This window comes from Chamaea fasciata, unplaced genomic scaffold (genome assembly GCF_029207755.1).
Source record: "Chamaea fasciata isolate MVZ Bird 193981 ecotype frontalis unplaced genomic scaffold, bChaFas1.0.hap1 SCAF_5, whole genome shotgun sequence".
In the NCBI taxonomy this organism is placed as follows: domain Eukaryota; kingdom Metazoa; phylum Chordata; class Aves; order Passeriformes; family Sylviidae; genus Chamaea; species Chamaea fasciata.
This window is the reverse complement of record NW_027094090.1, coordinates 19776700-19796626: the sequence shown is the minus strand read 5'-3', so window position 1 is coordinate 19796626 and position 19927 is coordinate 19776700. Positions and strand designations below refer to the sequence as shown.

Below are 19927 nucleotides of genomic sequence, written 5' to 3'. Positions count from 1 at the left end.
ACCTGCCGCGCTGCAGCACACGGGCGTCCCTCCCAGTCCCGGTGCCACATGTGAGGTGCAGTGAGTCCCGCTGCCCACTGCTCCCCTCCAGCCATCAGCACTTGCCTTGGCGAGGAGCTGTCACACAGGATGCTGTCAGCACAAGGTGGGGGAGGCGTGTGCAGTGTCCACAGCAGTTTCATGGACTGTCCCTGTCCATGGGAGTCCCAACAAAGCTTCAGGCTCAGTTTTACGTGACAGTATTTCTTGTATAGAAATCTTATCTTTTTATTATTATTTCTTGTATAGAAGACTTTATCTTTTCTTCATGCCTTCACACCTCCTGTAAAACTGCAACTAAAAAGAGAAGAATCCAGCTGACAAGGGAGCTGTCTCTTCCTCTGCCTCTTCCTTTACAGACCTGGCAAAGATGGATGAGCTGATTCTGCCATGGGAAAGGCAGCTGTCAGGGCTTGCTTTATGGGTGGCTTCTGGAGGCCTATAACCTACCTAGCTCTGAGACATCTCAAATACACTGTCAATGTTTTCCATTATCTCCCTCATTACACACTGTAGAAGACCATACACATATAGTATCCAATAAAACAAGGTTATCAAGCACAATCTCAGAGTTATGATTGCAATACAAATAACTGTCAGAAACTCACAGAAGACAGAAAATTGAGACCAACTGTAAATATTTACCAATATTAACCAATAATACTAAAAATTAAAAATTAAAGCCTGTGGAAATAGCATGATTAGAAGCTTGGGCAGACATGGACAGATGCAACTTCCAAAAATCATGGCTACAGTTAGAAAGAAATAATTTAATACACCAAAACACCTCTAGGGACAAAGTACAATAAAAGTTAGCAAGCGGGAGTATTTGTTCCGTTTTAGCAATGGAAAACATTTGGGGACACTTACTTTAGAGGCAAGATGGGGGATGACAGTGACAGAAATATTTCTTCTTGGCTTGGTGTAGTGTCACTGCACTGCTACTCAGTTTTTAAAACTCTGTATAGTGGTGCTGAGAAAAATAAGAAAAATTAATGTATTGTTGGATTTTTTACACTTTCCACTTCCTTCAAGCACTCTGCCCTCTGCACAGAAATTCAAGTGGGACCAAGGAGCAGTCTGAAGAGAACTGGAGAGGTCTGCTGCACTAGAGCAAGGTAGAAGTGAGAACTAGACTATTGCTTTAGGAGCACTTAGTACACTTTGAGTGGATGGCTGCAGATAAATAGTTATAGTAGTATATTCACATATTTTTTATTTGAAATGGACCCAGCAAATGCCAAGCTGCTGTTGCTTGAACAGTCCTAGTATGGAAGTCCTGTCATGCAACATGGGCTGAGGTTTCAGAGCTGGAACTTGAACCATACAGTGTTTGGAGCATCTGTAACACTTGTCTTCTGTCTCATCATACTCAGAATTATTCAAGCATACGTGTTCTCTACACTCACAATTATGTCCTAGCACAAGCTGAGCAGCTATTTGTCAAAGTGAACAGCAATCTATGGTATATGAGGGTTCTGAAAAGCAAGGATTTATATCCCACGGTGTTCAAAAGGCAGGTGTAAAGCAATCTCACTGAATCTATGCAAACAGGCTATATACAAGTTACTTACAGGTGCTCAAAGTAGCAAAAGAAACCATGGAAGGAAACAATATATAAAGAAATATATTGGTAACATTGCAGTAGTGCTGCAGTGATTTCAGAGGTCATTGAGATATTGTGTAAGGTACATTTTGGAGAGAAGAAAATACACAGTAAAGAAGTCAAAGAACCTTTAACTGATGCATGAATTTTGGACTTCTAAAGTTTTCAAGATTATCTGTTGTCTTGAGGGCTCGAGTCTTCCTTGATGAAGAGGACTCAGATGATTGCAAGCGGGAGTCAATGCGGTGAGGGGAAATTCTAGGCACCAGAGGTCTCCGAGAAAACCCCCGACCTGCCCGGGCCTCCATCAGTGAGCGGGGGCCGCACTGGCCCCGCGGATGACACCCCGGCGCACGGACACCGTCGCTGCAGCTGGACCTGGGGAAGGAGGGAGCCTGGCGGGCCCAGGGGGAACTTCAGGTGGCCGTGGCAAAGAAAGAAAGGTGTCAGCAAGGCTTTAGGAAGCCTGAGAGACACCAGGGTCAAGGTGGGATGACCGGGTCCGTCACCGTCGCTCCCGTGGGGAGCAGAGTCGGCGCCGCGGGCCCTTCCCTCACATTCGGACAGGGGCGGCCGATACGGTGAGGCCGCCGCTCCGGTCCGTCACCGCCCCGGCTGCGATGCTCCGGGGCGGGATCGGCGCTTCGCCACTCCCCGCAACCTCCCGGGTGGCCCCGCGGGAAGACACCGGCTGCCGCCCCGGGGATCCTGGGCCACTTCGCCAAGCCCACCTCGTCCCCACCCGGGCTCCCCCGGCCCTGGCCGCTGCCCCCACCCCTGCGGCCTCAGCCTTCCCCTCCCCTTCCCCTCCCGGTCCCTCCTCCCCGCCGGCGCCGGCCGTGCTCGCCTCGACTGAGGGGCGGCTGCCGCTGCTGCTGCCGCTGCCAGCGGCGGCTCCGTGAAAATGTCCGAGCGCGGCGGCTTCTACCGGCAGGAGCTGAACAAGACGGTGTGGGAGGTGCCCCAGCGCTACCAGAACCTCACGCCCGTCGGCTCCGGCGCCTACGGTTCCGTCTGGTAGGTGCGGGGCGGCGGCAGAGGGGCCGGGAGCCGGCAGGTGCAGCCGGCGGGCGGCGAGGATGGACAATGCGGGGCAGGCGGGAGCCCCCGCGCCGCGCCGGGGGTCGTGTGCGGGGAGCGGGGGGGCGGCTGCGGCGGCAGCGGGGCGGGGGCGTGTCCGCCGGGCACCGGTGTGAGCCGCCGGAGCTCCCGCCCCGCTGCCCCGGCCGGCGGCCCCGCGGGGCCGGGCATGCGGCGCCGTCACCCGGGCAACCGCGCCCGCCGCCGCCCCGGGGCAGCCCCTGCCCGCCCTCCCGCCGCTGCCCCGGGCCGCCCCCCCGGGCTCCGGGCTGCCGGGCCCGCACGCCGGGGCCGCCCCCCGGGCCGGCAGCACCGTGTGACCGCCTGCCGAGGGGCCGCTGCCGGCTGGTGCTGCTCCCGCCGGAGGGAGAAGTGCCCCGAAGCCCAGAATCCTGCACAGTCATGGCGGTTCCGAGCGGGGGGCGCGGGCAGGCAGGCGGCGGGGCCGGGGAAGGGCTGTCCGAGCGGGGTCCGCCGCTGGCCCGGAGGGCTCCCCGGCGGTCGCGGCCCTTCCAGCCGGGGCTATAGCGGGGTATCTCCAAGGCCCCGGGGCGCCCGCGGCTGGGGGAGAGTTCTGTCCGCCGAGACAATGGGAGCAGCCCCCCGAGAGGGGCAGGCTGAGCGGGAGGACGGGGATGCTCACCCGGTGCTTTCGGAAGCATCCCAAATTAGGACAGATTGCCACCCAAGGGCTTCGGCTTCCTAAGGATTTAGAAGGGTTTGCCACATGGTGTCATAAAGCGTTTCTCTTTCTTTGATAATTCCTACGTCAGGCTTGCACTTTCGGGAACTCCCAGTGCAGATTGGGCTGTTACTTTAGTATTTGATGCACACTTTACTACGCTTATAAAAGCTTTGAATCAATTTTTGGAAATAATAGTGGCGTTTAAGGGGTTTTTGAGAAGGAGTCGTGTTTCTTTTGTAAGCTGGGTGAGTGAAATTATGTAAAACAATCTATAATGGGCCTTTAAATACAACTACTACTTTAAATAAAAATACAGAAAGAAATTTCTTTAGAACTTTGTTTTTGCCATGCTCTAAACTCATGCAGTAGTTCTCACTTTTTCTCCACAGTCTGATACCATAGAACATTTATGGAGTTTTGTATTAGTTACTTCATTCTCTAGCTCTGTGAAATGTCCAAGTTTATACATAAACTAAGAATATGCATTTTAAAAAGCCTCCAGCTATCAGCAGAAATACTTGAGATTGCTGTGAAGTATCTTTGAATTCTTCTCTTTTTTTATTATTTCTAATTTGTGCTTGCACCAGGGAGGTCTAGGCAAATACCGTGTGAGTGTTGCTACCTGCCATTGTAGTTAGCATGTGATGATCCCCTGGGAATAGTTCCACAACGACTTAATTTATTTACACTGTAAAATCTTAGTTTGTGAAATAAAAGAGGAGAAAGTAAACTAAGTGCTGGATGGATATACAGTAGCAGAGTAACTACTTTCATGTTCCAGTTGAAACTGCATTTCTGGTTACTTTCCGTATTTATGCTGACATAGTTTTGAGGGAAAGACCTACTTTACTGAATTTTGTAATGAGATGTCAAGACTTTTGAAAAATTGCAAAGGAAGTGAAAACATGTCGTGGTTCACTTGCAGCACAGCTGGTGCTTTGGGTTTTGAAACTGCACTGCCAAGGAAATCCTAGTAATTTTTATCAATTGCAAAGCCTACTGAGAACTGAGATTTAAAATGGAGACTGGAAGATGCTATGAGAAAGGTTTACTCTAAAATAGACATTTAAAAATAGAATGTAGCAATAAAACATTGCTCTATATTAATAGCCTTATTAGCATCCATGTAGCATAAACCCAAACAGAAGCTTGAATGTGAGGAAAAGGTATGCATCTCTCTGAGAAAAGCCATCTATTTTTAGTGTCTATTGAAATTGATTTTTTTTTCTGTCTGTGTGCATGTGCTTTACCCAGGAGACCTACGAGATGCAACCATTCCCTTGAGTAATGTGCTATATTGCTTCTGTGAATAGTTTTACTCCTATTCAGTAAAATATCTAAAAACGTATTCAAGTCTTATAGAAACTACTGGAATTAAACAAATCCTAAGTGCTTTGATGAATGGAAGCCAAAGCCCTGAACTCCAAATGCTGGCTTTGAAATGAGAACAGAGTTGATGTAACAAGTCTTTTCTACCTCAGTGAAACTGTTCTCTAGGCCTACCCTTTTCTTTTTTTACAGTAAATTATTGGTCATAGCCCGTAGACTTGGGTAACTGAATGGATAACTGGTAAAAAGAAACATATTGTAAATACTTGCATTTAAGCATCTTTTGTTGTCAGCTCAAACCCAATAGAACAGATAGTGTCAGGAGGCTGTGTTTTGGCCCAGTTTATTGGCATTTCAAATGTCCGGTATTATTCGTGTTTGAATCTGTTGCAGATGCATCAAATATGCTATGGAGATAGATATTACTGCTTTAAAACAGGTTCACTTTTAGAGAGATGTCTGTACCAAGCACAATGCTTTTCTGTTTGGTTTTTTTAGGGGTTGTTTTTTGTTGTTTTGAGGGGTTTTTTTTGGGTTGTTGGTTTTTTTGGTTTTTATTTAGATGTGGAATAGGTAGAACCCCCAAATCTTTCCTTATATAAAGAGCTCTACTTCTTTTCTCACTTTCTAAATGACATATCACAAAGAACATTTGGTTTTGGAAACCCTCCAAACTCAGCTGCACTGCCGAGCAGAGTTGCACCTTCGCATCTCTTGAATCACAGAGAGAACGATGAGGTCTTTTCCTCAAGTAGTTAATCCTTGCAGTACTTTTTGTGTTACTCTTGTACTTTAGCTCTGTGCAAGCCTTTCTTTTACCTGAACTTTTTCCTATGGCCATTCAAGTATGATGTCATTTGCCACTGTCAGATCTGATTTTTTTAAGTTAAGGGAAGAAAGTTCAAAGGTGGGGGGTGGGGGTGGGAGTGTGTAGTTTAGTTACAAGTCAAATTATCTTTGGCATTTTGGACTGTACATTTTACTTAATTTCTCTTTTTTCTAGGAGTTGGATTTTATTAGCAAGTATCAAATTTACATGCACAAGTGGTTTTGTTTGGAATAGTTTTCTTTTTGTGCTATGGCTTTGCCTGTCAAGGTGAGGAGGTTTTTTATTATTAGACAATTATTTTAACTCTTTCTCAAGCCAAGATTTGGTTTAATTTAAAGTTTTCTTGAAAAAATGTGGTTTTGGTGTCCAGCCTTTTTAGCTGGATTTCCTTCTCACAGAAGTCAAAGAGCTGGTTGACTCTTAAGGGTCCAGGCACCAGACCTGCTAATTGAGAGTTTTGCAGCATTTAAGTTATATTAAGCCGTTTACATAGGAAGCAAGATACCTTACCTTTCACAAGGTAGTCTTAATCTACAACCCTTTCTTTTCAGTTCTAGAGAAAAGCAACTGTGTCTCAGGTCAAAACTGAATTTTAAATTCTTGTTCTTTATGGTTCTGCTTTTTAAGACAAGAATTCTGGCTGTGTTTGAGTCTTCAAACTGTCCTAGTGATATTGGTTATAAATGGGATCTTTAACCTGGAGCTTCTGTGCTTTCCAGCTGTGTTGCCCTGGCAGTTCCACTGTGGTTTGGTACCTGACCACCTTTTCCTCTGGGAGGTGTCATTGCTACCTGCTTGAGAAAGAGCTTCATCTTTTTAAAAGACTTCTTATTATACCACAAATTATGTAACATGTATAGATTTTTGGTTTCCTGTTCTTTGGATCTTTTTAAAGCCCATATGCCTCTTTTTATGCCAGCTTTTGTATACTGTCTTCCAACCTATTTAGTCCTATTTTTGCCTGGAAGGGATTGACGGCATTCTGCAGCATGCTGTCTCTGATCTCTCCAACAGGTTGTTTCCCATTAGCATATTGCAGGCTCTGTGCTCTGCCTTCTTTGCAAAGAACAGACCTTGCAAGATGAACCAAATTGAGTTCAGAGTTTCTTCACAACCATAAGCTCCTGCACTGTTTTCTCAGAGTCAGGTGGCATTAATAGTACTTACATTGTCTCTTTTGATTTTAACACTATACAGTGCCTAACACCAACTCGGGTGACCCAACACATTCTTAAGAAGAGGCCTGCTAAGTCAGATTGCTACAGCACAGGCCTCAGTTCAAAAAAAGCAGGAAAGCAAAGCCTGCCTTAGGTCATTTGCAACACTTCAGCATCCCTCTATCCTGTTAACTTTAAGCACATGCTTAAGATTCATTAAGTTTTTGTCCTGTCTAGTTTTGGGTAAAAATGGGGGAAGGTGGAATAGTGTTTAGGCTACAGTTTTGCTTTGAGGAAGTACGAGTGGAAAAATAGAAGCAGAAGGCTCTAATCTTGAAGTTTAACCCCTTCTTTCCTGCCATTCACCCCATTCTCTGCTTCTGGTTTGATGGTACTCACAAATGTTTTGAGGGCATTAGCTTGCAATTTTAGAACATAACACTGCTGATACCATCCTTTTCACATTGAGGACATCTAAGAAGGTGCTAAGATAACTCAGTAGCATGTGAGGATTTTTAAAAGCTGGTATAAATTGACCTTAGCTGACAAAGGGAAGAATTAATTCATACAAATTGTACTTGATAATTTCAGGGGTTTTTAAAAAGTATCTGTTTAGTTAGCTGTAGTGATACTAAGTGTATGATTTCAACTGTGAGATCCGGTTACTTGGAGTTATGGTGTGTATCACTGTAGCACTGCATGCTACTTTAAATAGTAAATGCTGAGATAAACTTTTAGAGTAGTGGTAACACACAACTACTGTGTGTAAATACAGCTGGAAACTGAAGATGGTATAGATCTTTACAGGCTAAATGCACAATCCCAGGCACATGTGGACTTTAGTGGACTCCCTGTGGACTTTTTTCTGACTAAGTGTTTTGTTTCCAATATAAATACAGGGGCTAAACTTCATCTTACAAATTATTATAATTATTGGAAACTTTTCACTCAACATTGTTAAAATACTGCTGTCCAAGATCGGTTAGGAGTTGTCTATTTTTGGTATAAGGCATTCAGAAGGAAAGTAATGAAGCCTTTCTTTAGTTGTGCAGATATTTACAATGGATCCCTCTACGCATATTCAAACACTTGCTTGAAAACTGAGATGAAGGCTGATATAAGAGCCCAGTCAGAGGCAGGACACCTCTTAAAAGTCAGTATATGTGATTACAATACTTAGAAACAAGGCCTTGAAAGCAAGGTTGCAACGGAGAGGAGAACTAAATAAAAGGGGTTGTATGGTATTACCAGTTAGAAGGAGGATCTTTGCAGCAGTATTGCTGAAGTGAATGGATGAAAATGAGTGAAGTAACAAAAAAAGGTTGCAGAGTGATAAAGACCCTCAGAGGAACATAAAGAAATTGTCATTAGAAATAAAGACACAGTGGGATTTGCAGTTGCAAAGCAAAGGAAGGTCAAAATTTTAGGAATTTTTGTGAAAAATGCATGAAGGAAGATGGAAGATGGTATTTCTGAGCACTGGCTGGGGAGCCATCACTAGGGAGTTTGTTGAGAGTGGTTTTGTTTAATACTAGGGTGGAATGCAGATTGCTTGTCATTCCTTCATCTGGTTTCATTCTTACTATTTTCCAGCTGTTGGAACAGTGTAGTTAAATGACTTGGGAAAGGGAAGCAGGATGGTAATTAGTGGCGTCAAGGTCCCTATTTTAAATGAGAATGTCTAATGACACTTTTAATGAAGGAGGTGTTTGTGGAAAAGGATGAGAAAGGCTGTGAATTGCAGTGACAGATTTCTATGTTGGGTGCTGCCACTAAGCTTGTGGAGTAGTTTGTGAGCAGATGACATCTGAGGGTGCATGAGGAGAGTGATAGGGGAGTTAGTAGGAAAGGTGAAGAAAAGACAAGGTTGAGAAGTGGGGACTTTGTATTTTGCAGGTTTCTTAATTAATTCTTTCAAAGGGAATTAATGAGATAGAGAAAGGGGAGGCATGGGATGGTAGAGGGATGAGAGGCATGAGGTGATCCAGTTGTGGCAGAAAGGCAACAAGGGTCACGGAATGGCAGCCTTCTGTGTGGCTGTAAGAGTACGTTAACAGAGGGTATTCTCTGCACGTGTCCTCCTTCCTTCAATGTATTTTTTTATGATACATACCTTCCTGACTACATGAGGCAGCAGTGGCATAGCTGCCTCCTTTCCTGTCCTGCAGCCATGATTACAGTTGGAGGCACAGTCCCTGTCCCAGAGACCTGAGAATCTTAGGTCCTGGTTGCTTGCTTCAGTACGGCTTCACAAGGAGCTATTTGCAGCTTCAGAACCTATTAGTTGATTCATACCAAAATTACAATATCTTAGTTCTGCCCATACAGTCAGAAAGGGAGAGGACATTTCAAGCCCCTACATAAACTGGGAATATAATGGCTACCATTTCATATTTTGGCTGTTTAGAGAGAGGAAACAGGAAATGTGAAGGAGAAGTGGGGGGAGGAATAGGAAAAAGAACAAAATATAATTGAGATTTTTGTCTGTATAGATTTGTTTAATGTCTTTGAAAGCACTGATATTCTTCATATTAAACTTTATATCCAGATTAACTGTGAGCATTTCTAGCTGAAGCTTCAGAGCCCACAGTGTATAACTACCTGTCAGTCTTTTTTTTTTTTTTTAATACTTAATGGAACACATTTGTCACTAGCCGTGTACTGGCTTAGTGGCAGCAGACTGATATTCTTGTTTACTTACTGACATTGAGCTTAGGTTATGTATAATATTATTTTAGTATCCATGAACCGGTTGCACATGCTGAAGAAGCTAACAGCTTATGACTCCAACCTTCTGTGCAGTTTTCTCACAACCATGATTTTAAATGCATCATTCCCACTGATATAAGCCATGCTGTCTGTAGCTTCACCTAAAAAGTGTGGCTGCTCCTCTGTTGTTATTTAAATGTTTAAGTCACTGTGGAGGCACAGGAGACAGATCAAAAAATAAAGTATGGCTTGTGGATTCAGAGGCTGATACAGCACTTTTATGATCATGTTTCATTGTACAAAAACTGGTGATGTATTCACATAAACATGTGAAGAGTGATTATTTTTTAGTATTTTCAATGGCTGCTTAAAACAAAAAAAACAACATATTTTTGTGTTGTTATATATATTTTTATGTTGGTTATAGAACAATCTTACATATTAGCATATGTAAGAGATATTTTGTGGGTTTATGTTTAGATTTAAGAGTAAATTAATCTGAAATAATTAACAATCATTGTACTTAAACCAAAACCATTGATGCTAGTGCTCAGCATGGTGTGTTGGAATAATATCCATGTGAGGGGATGTAATTTTTACTGTACAATAACCTGTCATCATCAAGTAAGTGGGGTTTTTTGTCTAATGAAAAGATTAACATGTAGTTTCAGAGCTTACCATTACTCATTCTCATCCAGTTTTTTCCTGCTACCGTCTAATTTTTCCTTATGGTTTCCATCTGATGCACATATATGTTGTGATTTTTGTGGTTTAGCAAACACCTTACAGCTAGCTCTTTGGGAGTGAAAATCACTAACTTGAACTTGCAAAACAGTAACAAAACATTTATTAAGATGAAACAAGTGAGCCATTTCCTGGGTTTACTTTACTGCTTTACTTAAAATGGCTACAGTGGGTAGCTGTTTTCTTTTCTGTTGCTTCACTGCCAATAGCTGATATGGTCCATTTGCTGGTATTGGATGGATGCTGTGTGTGCGTTTTTTCATGACTACTCCATATCTCAGTAAAAAGTAGTTTTTTATTTAAATTAAAAATAAATTAATATTTGTATTTTAAAGAAGAAGAACAAGATATGTAAATCCCAGAAGACAAAGCTCACAAACTAGACCTTGCAAATAAAAACTAAAATCCATGTTGTTCATGTGATGACTTTCTTTCACTTACATGACATTTATAAGAAGTGTAAAAAAGGGTTGTTATTCACTGTAGTTGTAGGAAACCAAATTACATGGGTTCCTACTTTTACAATTTTTATTACAATTATTACAATTACAATTTTAATTACAATTACTAGTAAATGTCCCAGGTCAGGGTTCCAGTGGTCCCTCTTTTCTATCTTACTTGCCAGTGCCTGGTGCAGTAAGGGCTGCCTTCCTTATCTCATCAGTGATGAGATTCTCTGAGTGTTGACCCTTCTTCAGTTCTTTCCCCTTCAATACCTGCTCACTTAGACCCTTCTGCTGCTGTTACTTGTTTTTCTCAGAGATTTAGAATCTTACAAATTAAGGGAACATCTGTCCACAAGTGTGTTCATGTCTCCTCCAGTGGAAGGAGTCAGTGGTTACTTGAAAGGGTGCTGAGGTCTGCAGATAAAAATTCAAAATTGTCAACCTGTATTTTAAGCATGAATTGCATTTTGGTTTTTGGTGTTTTTTTTTTTCTTTGTGTTGTCTTTCTCTTAAGAGTTACATGTAATGGGGATTTTTTAATGTTTTGGAGGAATGTGACCAGTGAAGGAAAGAAACTTGTGCTGCCGTGAAAGAAACAAAAATAGAATTCTGAAAGAATATGGGGAAACACCAGACCCAGTGTCACTGTCACATGTGCTGTGTTCAACAGTCTGTCCAAGTTTTGGTATAGTGTGTCCAGCCAGTTATCAAACTTCTGATGTTATAAAGGTAACAGCTTCACAAGCTGAGACACTGAGTTATATTTTTTAAAAAATTGGAAAAGTTAGTCTTCCGGTTTTTGCACCTAATCCCAAATCAGTTGCTTACATTGCATATACCTAAATAATTTATGCAGCTATAATGCTTGTGAAAGACTTTGTAGACAGTCAAAATCTTGTGGTTATCAAGAGTGATGGGGATGGAATATTGATGGGGATGGAATATTGTCTGACACGAGCAACCTACAGCAAATGGGAATATTGCTGGAGACACAAGACTGGCACCACGTACAACCAGCTTTGGGTCATGCCTTCATTCTGCATCAGCTACACCTGAGCTGGCTCCAGGAATGAAGAGAACTCATAGACTGAATGCTGTATTCAAGATGAACTTTTTCCAGGCGCTTAGTCTTTGATCCCAAAGACTAAGTAGCCACAGGTGAATAGTGTGCTTCTAGTCTCAAAATCCCCAAGGGGTCAGAGCAGACTGTGCACATGAATGGCCTGCCTGTCCATTTTTACTGCTCTGCAACCGCAGAGGATAACTCCATGGATACTAGGGAAATTACTGTATGTACAGCCATAGTTATAACCATCAGCTACCAAAATCTATATCTCATCAAAAGTTACAGAGTTATCTTGCAGCTGTAAAAATCCCATGCTTCCTGCCCCTTGAGTTTTTGGACTGCAGTAGCTTCCTATGTTCAAACTTTTCTCTGAAATCTTAAGAACTGGGAAAATGTGCATATAACTAGAAGTTGATATTTCATCTAGTGGAACTTCAATAGAATTATTAAATATAGGAGTTGACAACATTAAAAAGGTCAGTCTAATTTAAGCAGTGATTGAAAATCACACTAAACCAAAGTCTCTAATCTGTGTGAAAATGATGCCATCCCAGCAGAGTAACAGCTTTTTATCCTTGATCTTGAAAAGGAGAGACAGCAAAAAATGTGCCATAACTCTGATGGGTTCTGGGTCAAGAATGATCATATCTGAAAAAGCTATTGCTATGATTGTTATAAGTTATTTCTTGTTAACTAAAAGGATAGTGGTAATTCTATTTATTTCTAAATTATGATAGAAAGTCTGTCTAAAATAGTGTTATTTGGCATTATGATTAAATTTTATTATATTTTGTTTCAATTATTAAGTTGTTCTTATGTCAACACATAAGTTTACTTTTTCTTTCTGAGATGGAGGTGGATGGGAGTGAGCAGGCAGCAGTGGGGCACTTAGTTGCCAGCTGCAGTTAAACCATGACAAAGGGCCTCTAACCCTTTTCTTCTCTGTTAAATCAAATTAGTTAACAGCATGGGTTTGGGGTTTTTTTAAGAAGCAATTTTTAGTCATTTTAATCACGCTGGTTACAGGCCCCCAAGGAAGGATTTACAGGTGCCAAGCACAGGTGGGCCGATATTTTTGCTGTGACTGGAACCAGAGATGTCCTTTCCAGGGACTACTCTGAAAGCTGAGCATTCATGGGGAAATCACACAGGAAGGGAAGCAGCTCATCCTGCCACCGAAGTTTACTCAGCGACTGATGAGGGGTTCAGGGGACAAACCAGACTGTAGCTATGATGATATAATAGCAAGACAGAGAGATCTGGTCTAAAAATGTGATCACAGAGGCAGTAGCAGAGATCACTTATGCAAGTCCTCCTTGAATTCAACAAACAAGACAGTTCAAACAACACAAAACATATTTTTGATTGCTTTACTGCGAATAACTTGAATTATGATGATGGTAAACCAGGCAGGAAAGGAGTCTGAAGGCATTAGCTCTGATTATAATTTGGTACAGTTAGTTGTTTGTGGAAGCACTCATTTAAACCAAGTCAGTCCCTGGCCTTAGCAGCTTCAATTCATGATTTCCTGTTGGACGTCTCAGGACTCAACTTTCCTCTCCCTCTCCCTTCCCTTCTCTCTTCTTATGTGATTCTATCTTGGATCTAAAAAGCTGCTGTCATAAGAATTACTGAAGCTAAAAAGATTGTGCTTTGTACCATCTGAGAGCTTTGCAGCCTTGAGTCATACAGAGGATAAAAAGCAATTCATCTTAAAGATCAGTGTTTTTAAACTACTGAAACTCACATTTGAACTTAGAATTGCGAGGAGAGTGATGTTTATCATGATAATGGGATTTAAAATCTGATTCTTCCTAGCCTTGTATAATGTGTACAGTATTTCACAAACTGGTACAAACATGAGTGGGAAGGCTAGTGAATTACCAGGAAAGCTGAGATGTTAAGCAGACTGCTGTTTTGAGTAATGTTATTTATCTACCTGGATAAACATTTCCTTCCCACCCTCCACCCCAAACTGGAAAGACTATAGACAGTATGTATTTGTGAGACTTGGCAGTGTTCTCCAGTGGCTTTGTTGCCCATTACTAAACACAGGGCAATTACATCTAATCTTTGTTTTATTAGAAGCTAAGCTTTGGCTTCCTTTTTATTTCTTTAGATTTATTTGTGCAACCTTCATGTTGTCCGTGGCTGGTCATGTGGAATTTAAGATATTTCTGTTGTCAGTATTTCTCACACTGTTGGTTCCTTGAGCTGCCTGTGTAATGGCACACAACATCCTCATATCCTGAATAACTCTGTCCCTGCCCTACTGTTGGAACAAGTTTCTCTGTTGTATCCTTTCCATCCACTCATCAGAGTAATACCAGTCTTCTCCTTCTTCCTATGCATTCTTTCTTTTGCTCTGGAAATGCCCTTTCTGAGGTGCTCAGCAAAACCACAGCACTCTACCTTTAAAACTTGCCAGAAGATCACCTTCTGTGATGCTTGCAAAAAACTATTGAAATAATCTGCTTATCTATGTCATTTCTCTCATGAGTGACCCCCTCCTTCCACAGAGCCTGCAGGAAACTTGTTGAATAAATCTACTTGCTTCTGTTCTGTCTTTATGAAATTCTGGATTGGCCTCATGGAGGGGTTAATTCTAGGACAATCACCTTTCAGATGCCACTGTTCTTCCTGCATGTTTGTTGATTGTATCATGTGTTTCTTCTAATTAGAAACACCACCTTGTCCTGCTGGTAGAGGCTTTGGTCTTCACTTGGCTCTTTGTGACTTTAGCAGTAGCATCAAATACGTGTCAGAGTCCACCTATTTGGAGCTGATTGTAGGCTCAGTGTATTAGTTTGGAAAGTATTCCAGTCACCATCAATTTTTTTTGTCTCTAGCAGGTGTGTTCTACAACAGTTTGTGGGAATGTTTAAACTGTGCAGAAGAAGTTAACAGCATTTGTTGTGACTGCTGACTGTTGACATTCTACTCCATGCATTTTCCATGTTGTTTAATTTTTGTGTTTGTAACTCCAAAAAAGTTCCGTAAGATGAATGTGTGAGAAGGCTCTTGTTAGCGCTCTCTAGCAAGTACACATAGTGTTATCCACTCTTTAAACTGAGAACTTCCAGATATTTTAATGGAACACAATTACTTAATAGGTAAGAGTAACAGGGGAAAGAAATTTTTTTCTTCTTAAGAGGAGGTAACAAACAGAATACTTTTATAATTGTACTGTGTAGTGTCATGAGGTAATACAGGGATCATTTTTATCCCAGTGCTACATATCAGACATTATTTATTTGTGGCTTGTGCTTCTCATGTCTTTCTAATGCCCAAAAAAGAGTGGGTCTCCCTTACTTGCAAATATTGGCTTGTATATTTAGTGTCCTCTTCAGCAGGGCACCTCCATTTATGGGACATTAAGCACATGCTGTGGATATGTGGGCTGGAGCATGAGATGTGCCCATTCTTCACTTGTTGGAAAAGACATGGCCATGGTTATGTCAGCATCCTAGCTTGATGCCAGTTTGGGGACATTATTGTCCATCAAGCTAATGGTTACATAATAATTAATATTCATAGATACAAATGTTCCTCCAATTAGTAAAGGTTCCAATTTGCTCAGAAAGAACAAACTTCAGTTTGAATCCCCATATTCCCTATGAGCCTTGCCTTGGAGCTGGAGGCTGGAGCTGCACGAATGGAGCTAATTGTCTGGTTACTTTTCCTGCCATTTGGGGAAAGGGGTTGCCTGGGGATGAGTCCTGAACATAAGCATTAGTTACTTACTAGATGGCAAACAAGGGACCTGTGCTTGAATACTCAGGAGTTACTGCTGACTAGCTCCCGGTTGCAGTCCCTGAGTAGAAGGTGAAAGAGGGTAAAGGAAGGGGTGAGAGCCCTCAGGAGAGTACAACTTCCCTCAGTGAACTGGTTGAGAGCTTTGCTGTAGAACATGTCATCAATGTGGACTTTTTCTTTCCCTCTTCCAGCTCAGCTTATGATACCAAAACAAGACAGAAGGTGGCAGTGAAAAAGCTTTCAAGACCTTTTCAATCACTTATCCATGCCCGGAGGACCTACCGAGAGCTTCGGTTGCTTAAGCACATGAAGCATGAGAACGTAAGTGAAGAGTGAGTTCTTCCCTTTGGATTTCCATTACAGAAGTTTACAACATAGGCATAATTTCAGTTAGGTACAGTCTTTTTCAAAAAGGTGTATGCAACTGTCTAGCTACCCACGATACCTGGACCTGGCCACCTTAGGTGTAGTGAAGTCATTGGACTTCAGAAACTTTCAGTAACAGGCTGCATTTTTATTTTAAAAATATGTAATTGACTCTTGAAGGTGAGGTTAATGAAACTCAAAAAAAGTCATTCTACTCTTCTCTAATAAAGTAACAGAAGTGTTCTATTCACTACTGTTGAAACATCTTGAAACATCAGCCCAGGAAAAAAAAAGACCCCACACCTCAAACCTGCTTTTTCTGAACTTGGGTTCTGTTGAGAAATTAAGGGCAGATTAGTCTAGCTGCAATTGACAACAGTGTAATAGCTAAATGATAGACAGTAGACCTTCAGATCCCACATAACTGAGTACTGGTCTAAGTTTATGTGGTAAACAGTTGATTTCAGTGGAGCATCCACTTGCTTAAAGGTAGCCTGATGATTTGAAGCCTGGATAAAATATGGTTGGTTGAAAAGTATCCCAGAGAAAGGATAAAAAAGTTAACAAAAACAGACCAAGAAAACTCATGAAACTGTGCATCATCTAAAGTATAACAATTGTATAAGGCATGTGTCAGCTTTTCTGTAATGAGACATTACTTCTTCTGCCTTCATTTTTTTTACTCTGTAATTAAGATTGTAATTAAGATGACTGAGGTGATACCTTTATTGATCACCTACTATGTCAGTTTTCAGTATGACATGTGTGTCATATTTATGTAAGTTTCATCCCAAAAATGCTGAACACTGTCAATACAAATTACATGTTGCTTTACAGGTTTTTAAAAATGAAATGTCACTTCCTTCCCCTTCTTTCATCTGACAGGTTATAGGACTGCTAGATGTTTTTACACCTGCAACATCAATAGAAAACTTTAACGAAGTGTAAGTAAAAATTTTTAAATCATTCTGACTAGTTACTAAGTAAATAAATACCATTCAGATTTTAAAAAGGAGGAACATATATTTCTAAAAGATTTTCAGCCACAGTCAGCTTTGTAAAAATTGTTTGCAGCTTTCCCACAAAAGAGGAGACAGGGAGATGGACTTCATTTTTGTACTTTTCTAAATGAAAATTTAAATTATTTAAATTAGATTAAAGGTATATGGTAAATTATTTAATGCTGCATAAATGCCAATAAACTTAAAAATTTTTCAGTTAAATTGTATGTTTGTAACCTGTAGATTATTTGTTCATACATAGATGGCAGAGTTCAGGAATGCAGAAAAGTATTCTGTTAGTTAACTGAGACAAGGTGAATTTAGTCTAGAGCCTTGGCTAACCTAAAACTAGGTACATTTTGGTGTGACTCAAACATATGATTTACGCTGATTTCCTTTTGGTTTACGTAATTGTATAAGCACTTAAGTAAACAATTTAGCAGAAGAAATAGTAATTAACATGTTTTTGTCTCCATGGAAATTAGTGACCAAACCCCTTTGACTATAGGGCAAAATTACACAAATGGGAATTGGGTATGATGGATGCACACTTTTGTTCCAGCACTGTATTTGGAAAAGAATCAATGTTTCTGCAAAATTTGTCAAAAAGTAAAACTTCCAGTGGGAACAGAGAGGAAAGTTACACAAAACACTCTTACTTCTACCACTCTAATATTACCCTTCATCATCAGATATTCCAGGGCCTTGTGGGTCCTGTAGTTTTGGTGCCTCAGGCTGCCACTACAGTGTTGGGTGAGGCTTCATCTTCATCAAAAAGTATTTGGATGTGTCACTGCTGTAGTGTGTCATGGAGAATACTGTCCTAGAAGAATTTATGTTCTGCCATTTTGTGTTGGTTTTTTTTCCTCACTTTTTTATTTTCACAGATATCTTGTGACAAATTTAATGGGTGCTGACCTGAATAACATAGTGAAGTGCCAGAAGTTAACGGATGATCATATACAGTTTCTCATCTATCAGTTACTTCGAGGTCTGAAGGTACTGTCTGAGGCCAGGAATCTAAATGTTGTGGTAATGAGTCAGCAATCTAAATGTTGTAAGGACTGGTTGGTTGCAATGACCATACTTACACACTTTTTTTTTTTTTTGTTATGTCTTCAAAGTGCACAAATAGTAGCAGTCATTTCAGACATTATCAGATCATTTTTCTAACAAGAAATAAACCCCCAAGCCTACCAATGTTTACATGCAGAATATACTTGAATGCTCCTCTTGAAAGTTAATTTTAGATCAGTGTCTATTTCAGTTCCTATCGCAGGACAATAACATGCTATAATGTCTCAAAAATTCTGAAGAATGTGAAGTAGATAAAGAACAATATGGAAAGTAACTCACATTTTTGCTTTGAAAGACATAAGCCACTTTGATAAACCACAGTCCTGGTTTTTGTAAAGTGGCACATGGGTGAAGAGATAAGCAAGTTAGTTGAGTCCTTTAGGAAATATCTGAAGCAGAAATTTATCCCAGCAATGTACGATGCTGCACACAATCAGTTAGGATTTAGTCTGCCTGTGAAGTCATTATTTCCTTTAATCATATCAGTCAAAATTTATACACTTTAATAACACAGGTGATTTGCAACGAATCTACAGCAAAATTGTCTTCCAAAGGAATCAAAATATACATCGTTTTGCTGATGTTTAACATGTAAGTGTCTATAAACAGGAGAAGATGTAGGTAATGCTTCCCATTACTAGGTGCTAAGCTTTTTCTCAGACCAGTTTTTTCCCAAGATAGAAGCAAACAGGAAAGAGAGAGGTCAGCAGCTTTACTACCTAACTTAACAATAATTGATATTTTAGACATGGAAAATAATTATATGTTTGAAAGCAAGCCATGGTAAATACTGGCTCTGAAATATAACACGATTTTCAGTAAGTCACCTTGTGCCTGAGACAGTAATTCTTATTCATGCATGCAGGTTCTATCACTTAAGGTACAGATTTTAGTGAATAAAAAATGCACAACTGAGCTCTTAATTGCTTTGTCTCATTTACGTGAGTTAATAGCTTAGTTACAAAGATGGATTCTGGCATTAATTATCCTGCTTGTGGTTTTGAATATAAGTCTATGTTGTGTCAAAGCTAAATAATAGTAAGAATTGCGCTCTAAGTTAATATTAATTTCAGAAATGCACTCAGGTGCATTTCTGGCTCTGTTTCAAAGGGGAGGGGTTGCTGGTGGCTCCTCTCTTCTGGAATTGAAATAATCATGAAGTTCTCATGTCTCATTAGTCAAAGAACATTTGATCCTGTCTATAACTGCTTGGTGGCACCAGGAGGGGCTGCTGTGGTTGTCTCAGCACAGCAGGGACGTGGCTCCTTCTGTTGATAGCAGTGTTTTGGCTTTCTGTTCATTCAGCTGCTTGCAGCTGCTGTGAGGAACATTGAGAGGTGGCCCTGCTCTCTGACAAACAGTTCCTAGGTCTAGAAGATGAAAAATCCCCTTGTGTTCTCTTTGGGTTTTCCCAGTTGCTATAAGGTTTTGCGCATAATCCCTTTTTCTAAAAAAGGTGAATCCACCTCTAGATAATAGAAGGTTTTCAAGGCCCTGCTCATGCTGGTTACTAAGATCATAGATAAATTTCCTGTTAATCCTAACTAGAGAATGATAGACAATGACAGAGTAAGCTGTTCTCATTGTTTTATTTTAAATGTTTTCTGTAAAATAGCAGAGACACAAAATAGCCACTGAAACAGCACTTTGAAAGTGGACCTGGAGTAATGCTGGGGCTTAGGTGGGCATTTTGGTCACTAACCTGTCCCAGAGTGCAGCTGTGGCTGCTTTCACCCACATCAGTATTCCCAGTATGGGAAGGTGAGTTAAGTCATGTAGGAGTCAACCATGCTGCTCCCTAGGCCACTGATTTCACTAGCCACTAGCTGATCAATGTGGACATCCAGGGAAGGCTAGAACAAATTCCAAATTAGCAAGAGACTTTATGCAGAAAAATTACTGTGAGTGCTGCCTTTCGTGGTAGACTCTAGTACTCATGGTTACCTTTCCAGAAATATCCAATTCTGGATAAGACAAATCAGGAAGGTTTTGAAGTTTGACATACCTCTGATCTGAAAACATGATATGACGTAAGTA

At 41.1% G+C, this 19927-nt stretch overlaps 1 protein-coding gene across 1 annotated transcript in view; it reads left to right on the top strand.

The window, feature by feature from the left end:
* Positions 1 to 2402: 2402 nt before the first annotated feature.
* The window catches only part of MAPK11 (mitogen-activated protein kinase 11), a 30792-nt gene continuing 13267 nt past the window's right edge, over positions 2403 to 19927 (top strand). Inside the window, exons 1-4 of the mRNA XM_066182968.1 lie at positions 2403 to 2662; positions 15638 to 15767; positions 16698 to 16756; positions 17701 to 17812. Of these exons, the coding sequence (XP_066039065.1) occupies positions 2550 to 2662; positions 15638 to 15767; positions 16698 to 16756; positions 17701 to 17812 (414 nt within the window). The 5' untranslated portion in view covers positions 2403 to 2549. The remainder of the gene's footprint in view (positions 2663 to 15637; positions 15768 to 16697; positions 16757 to 17700; positions 17813 to 19927) is intronic.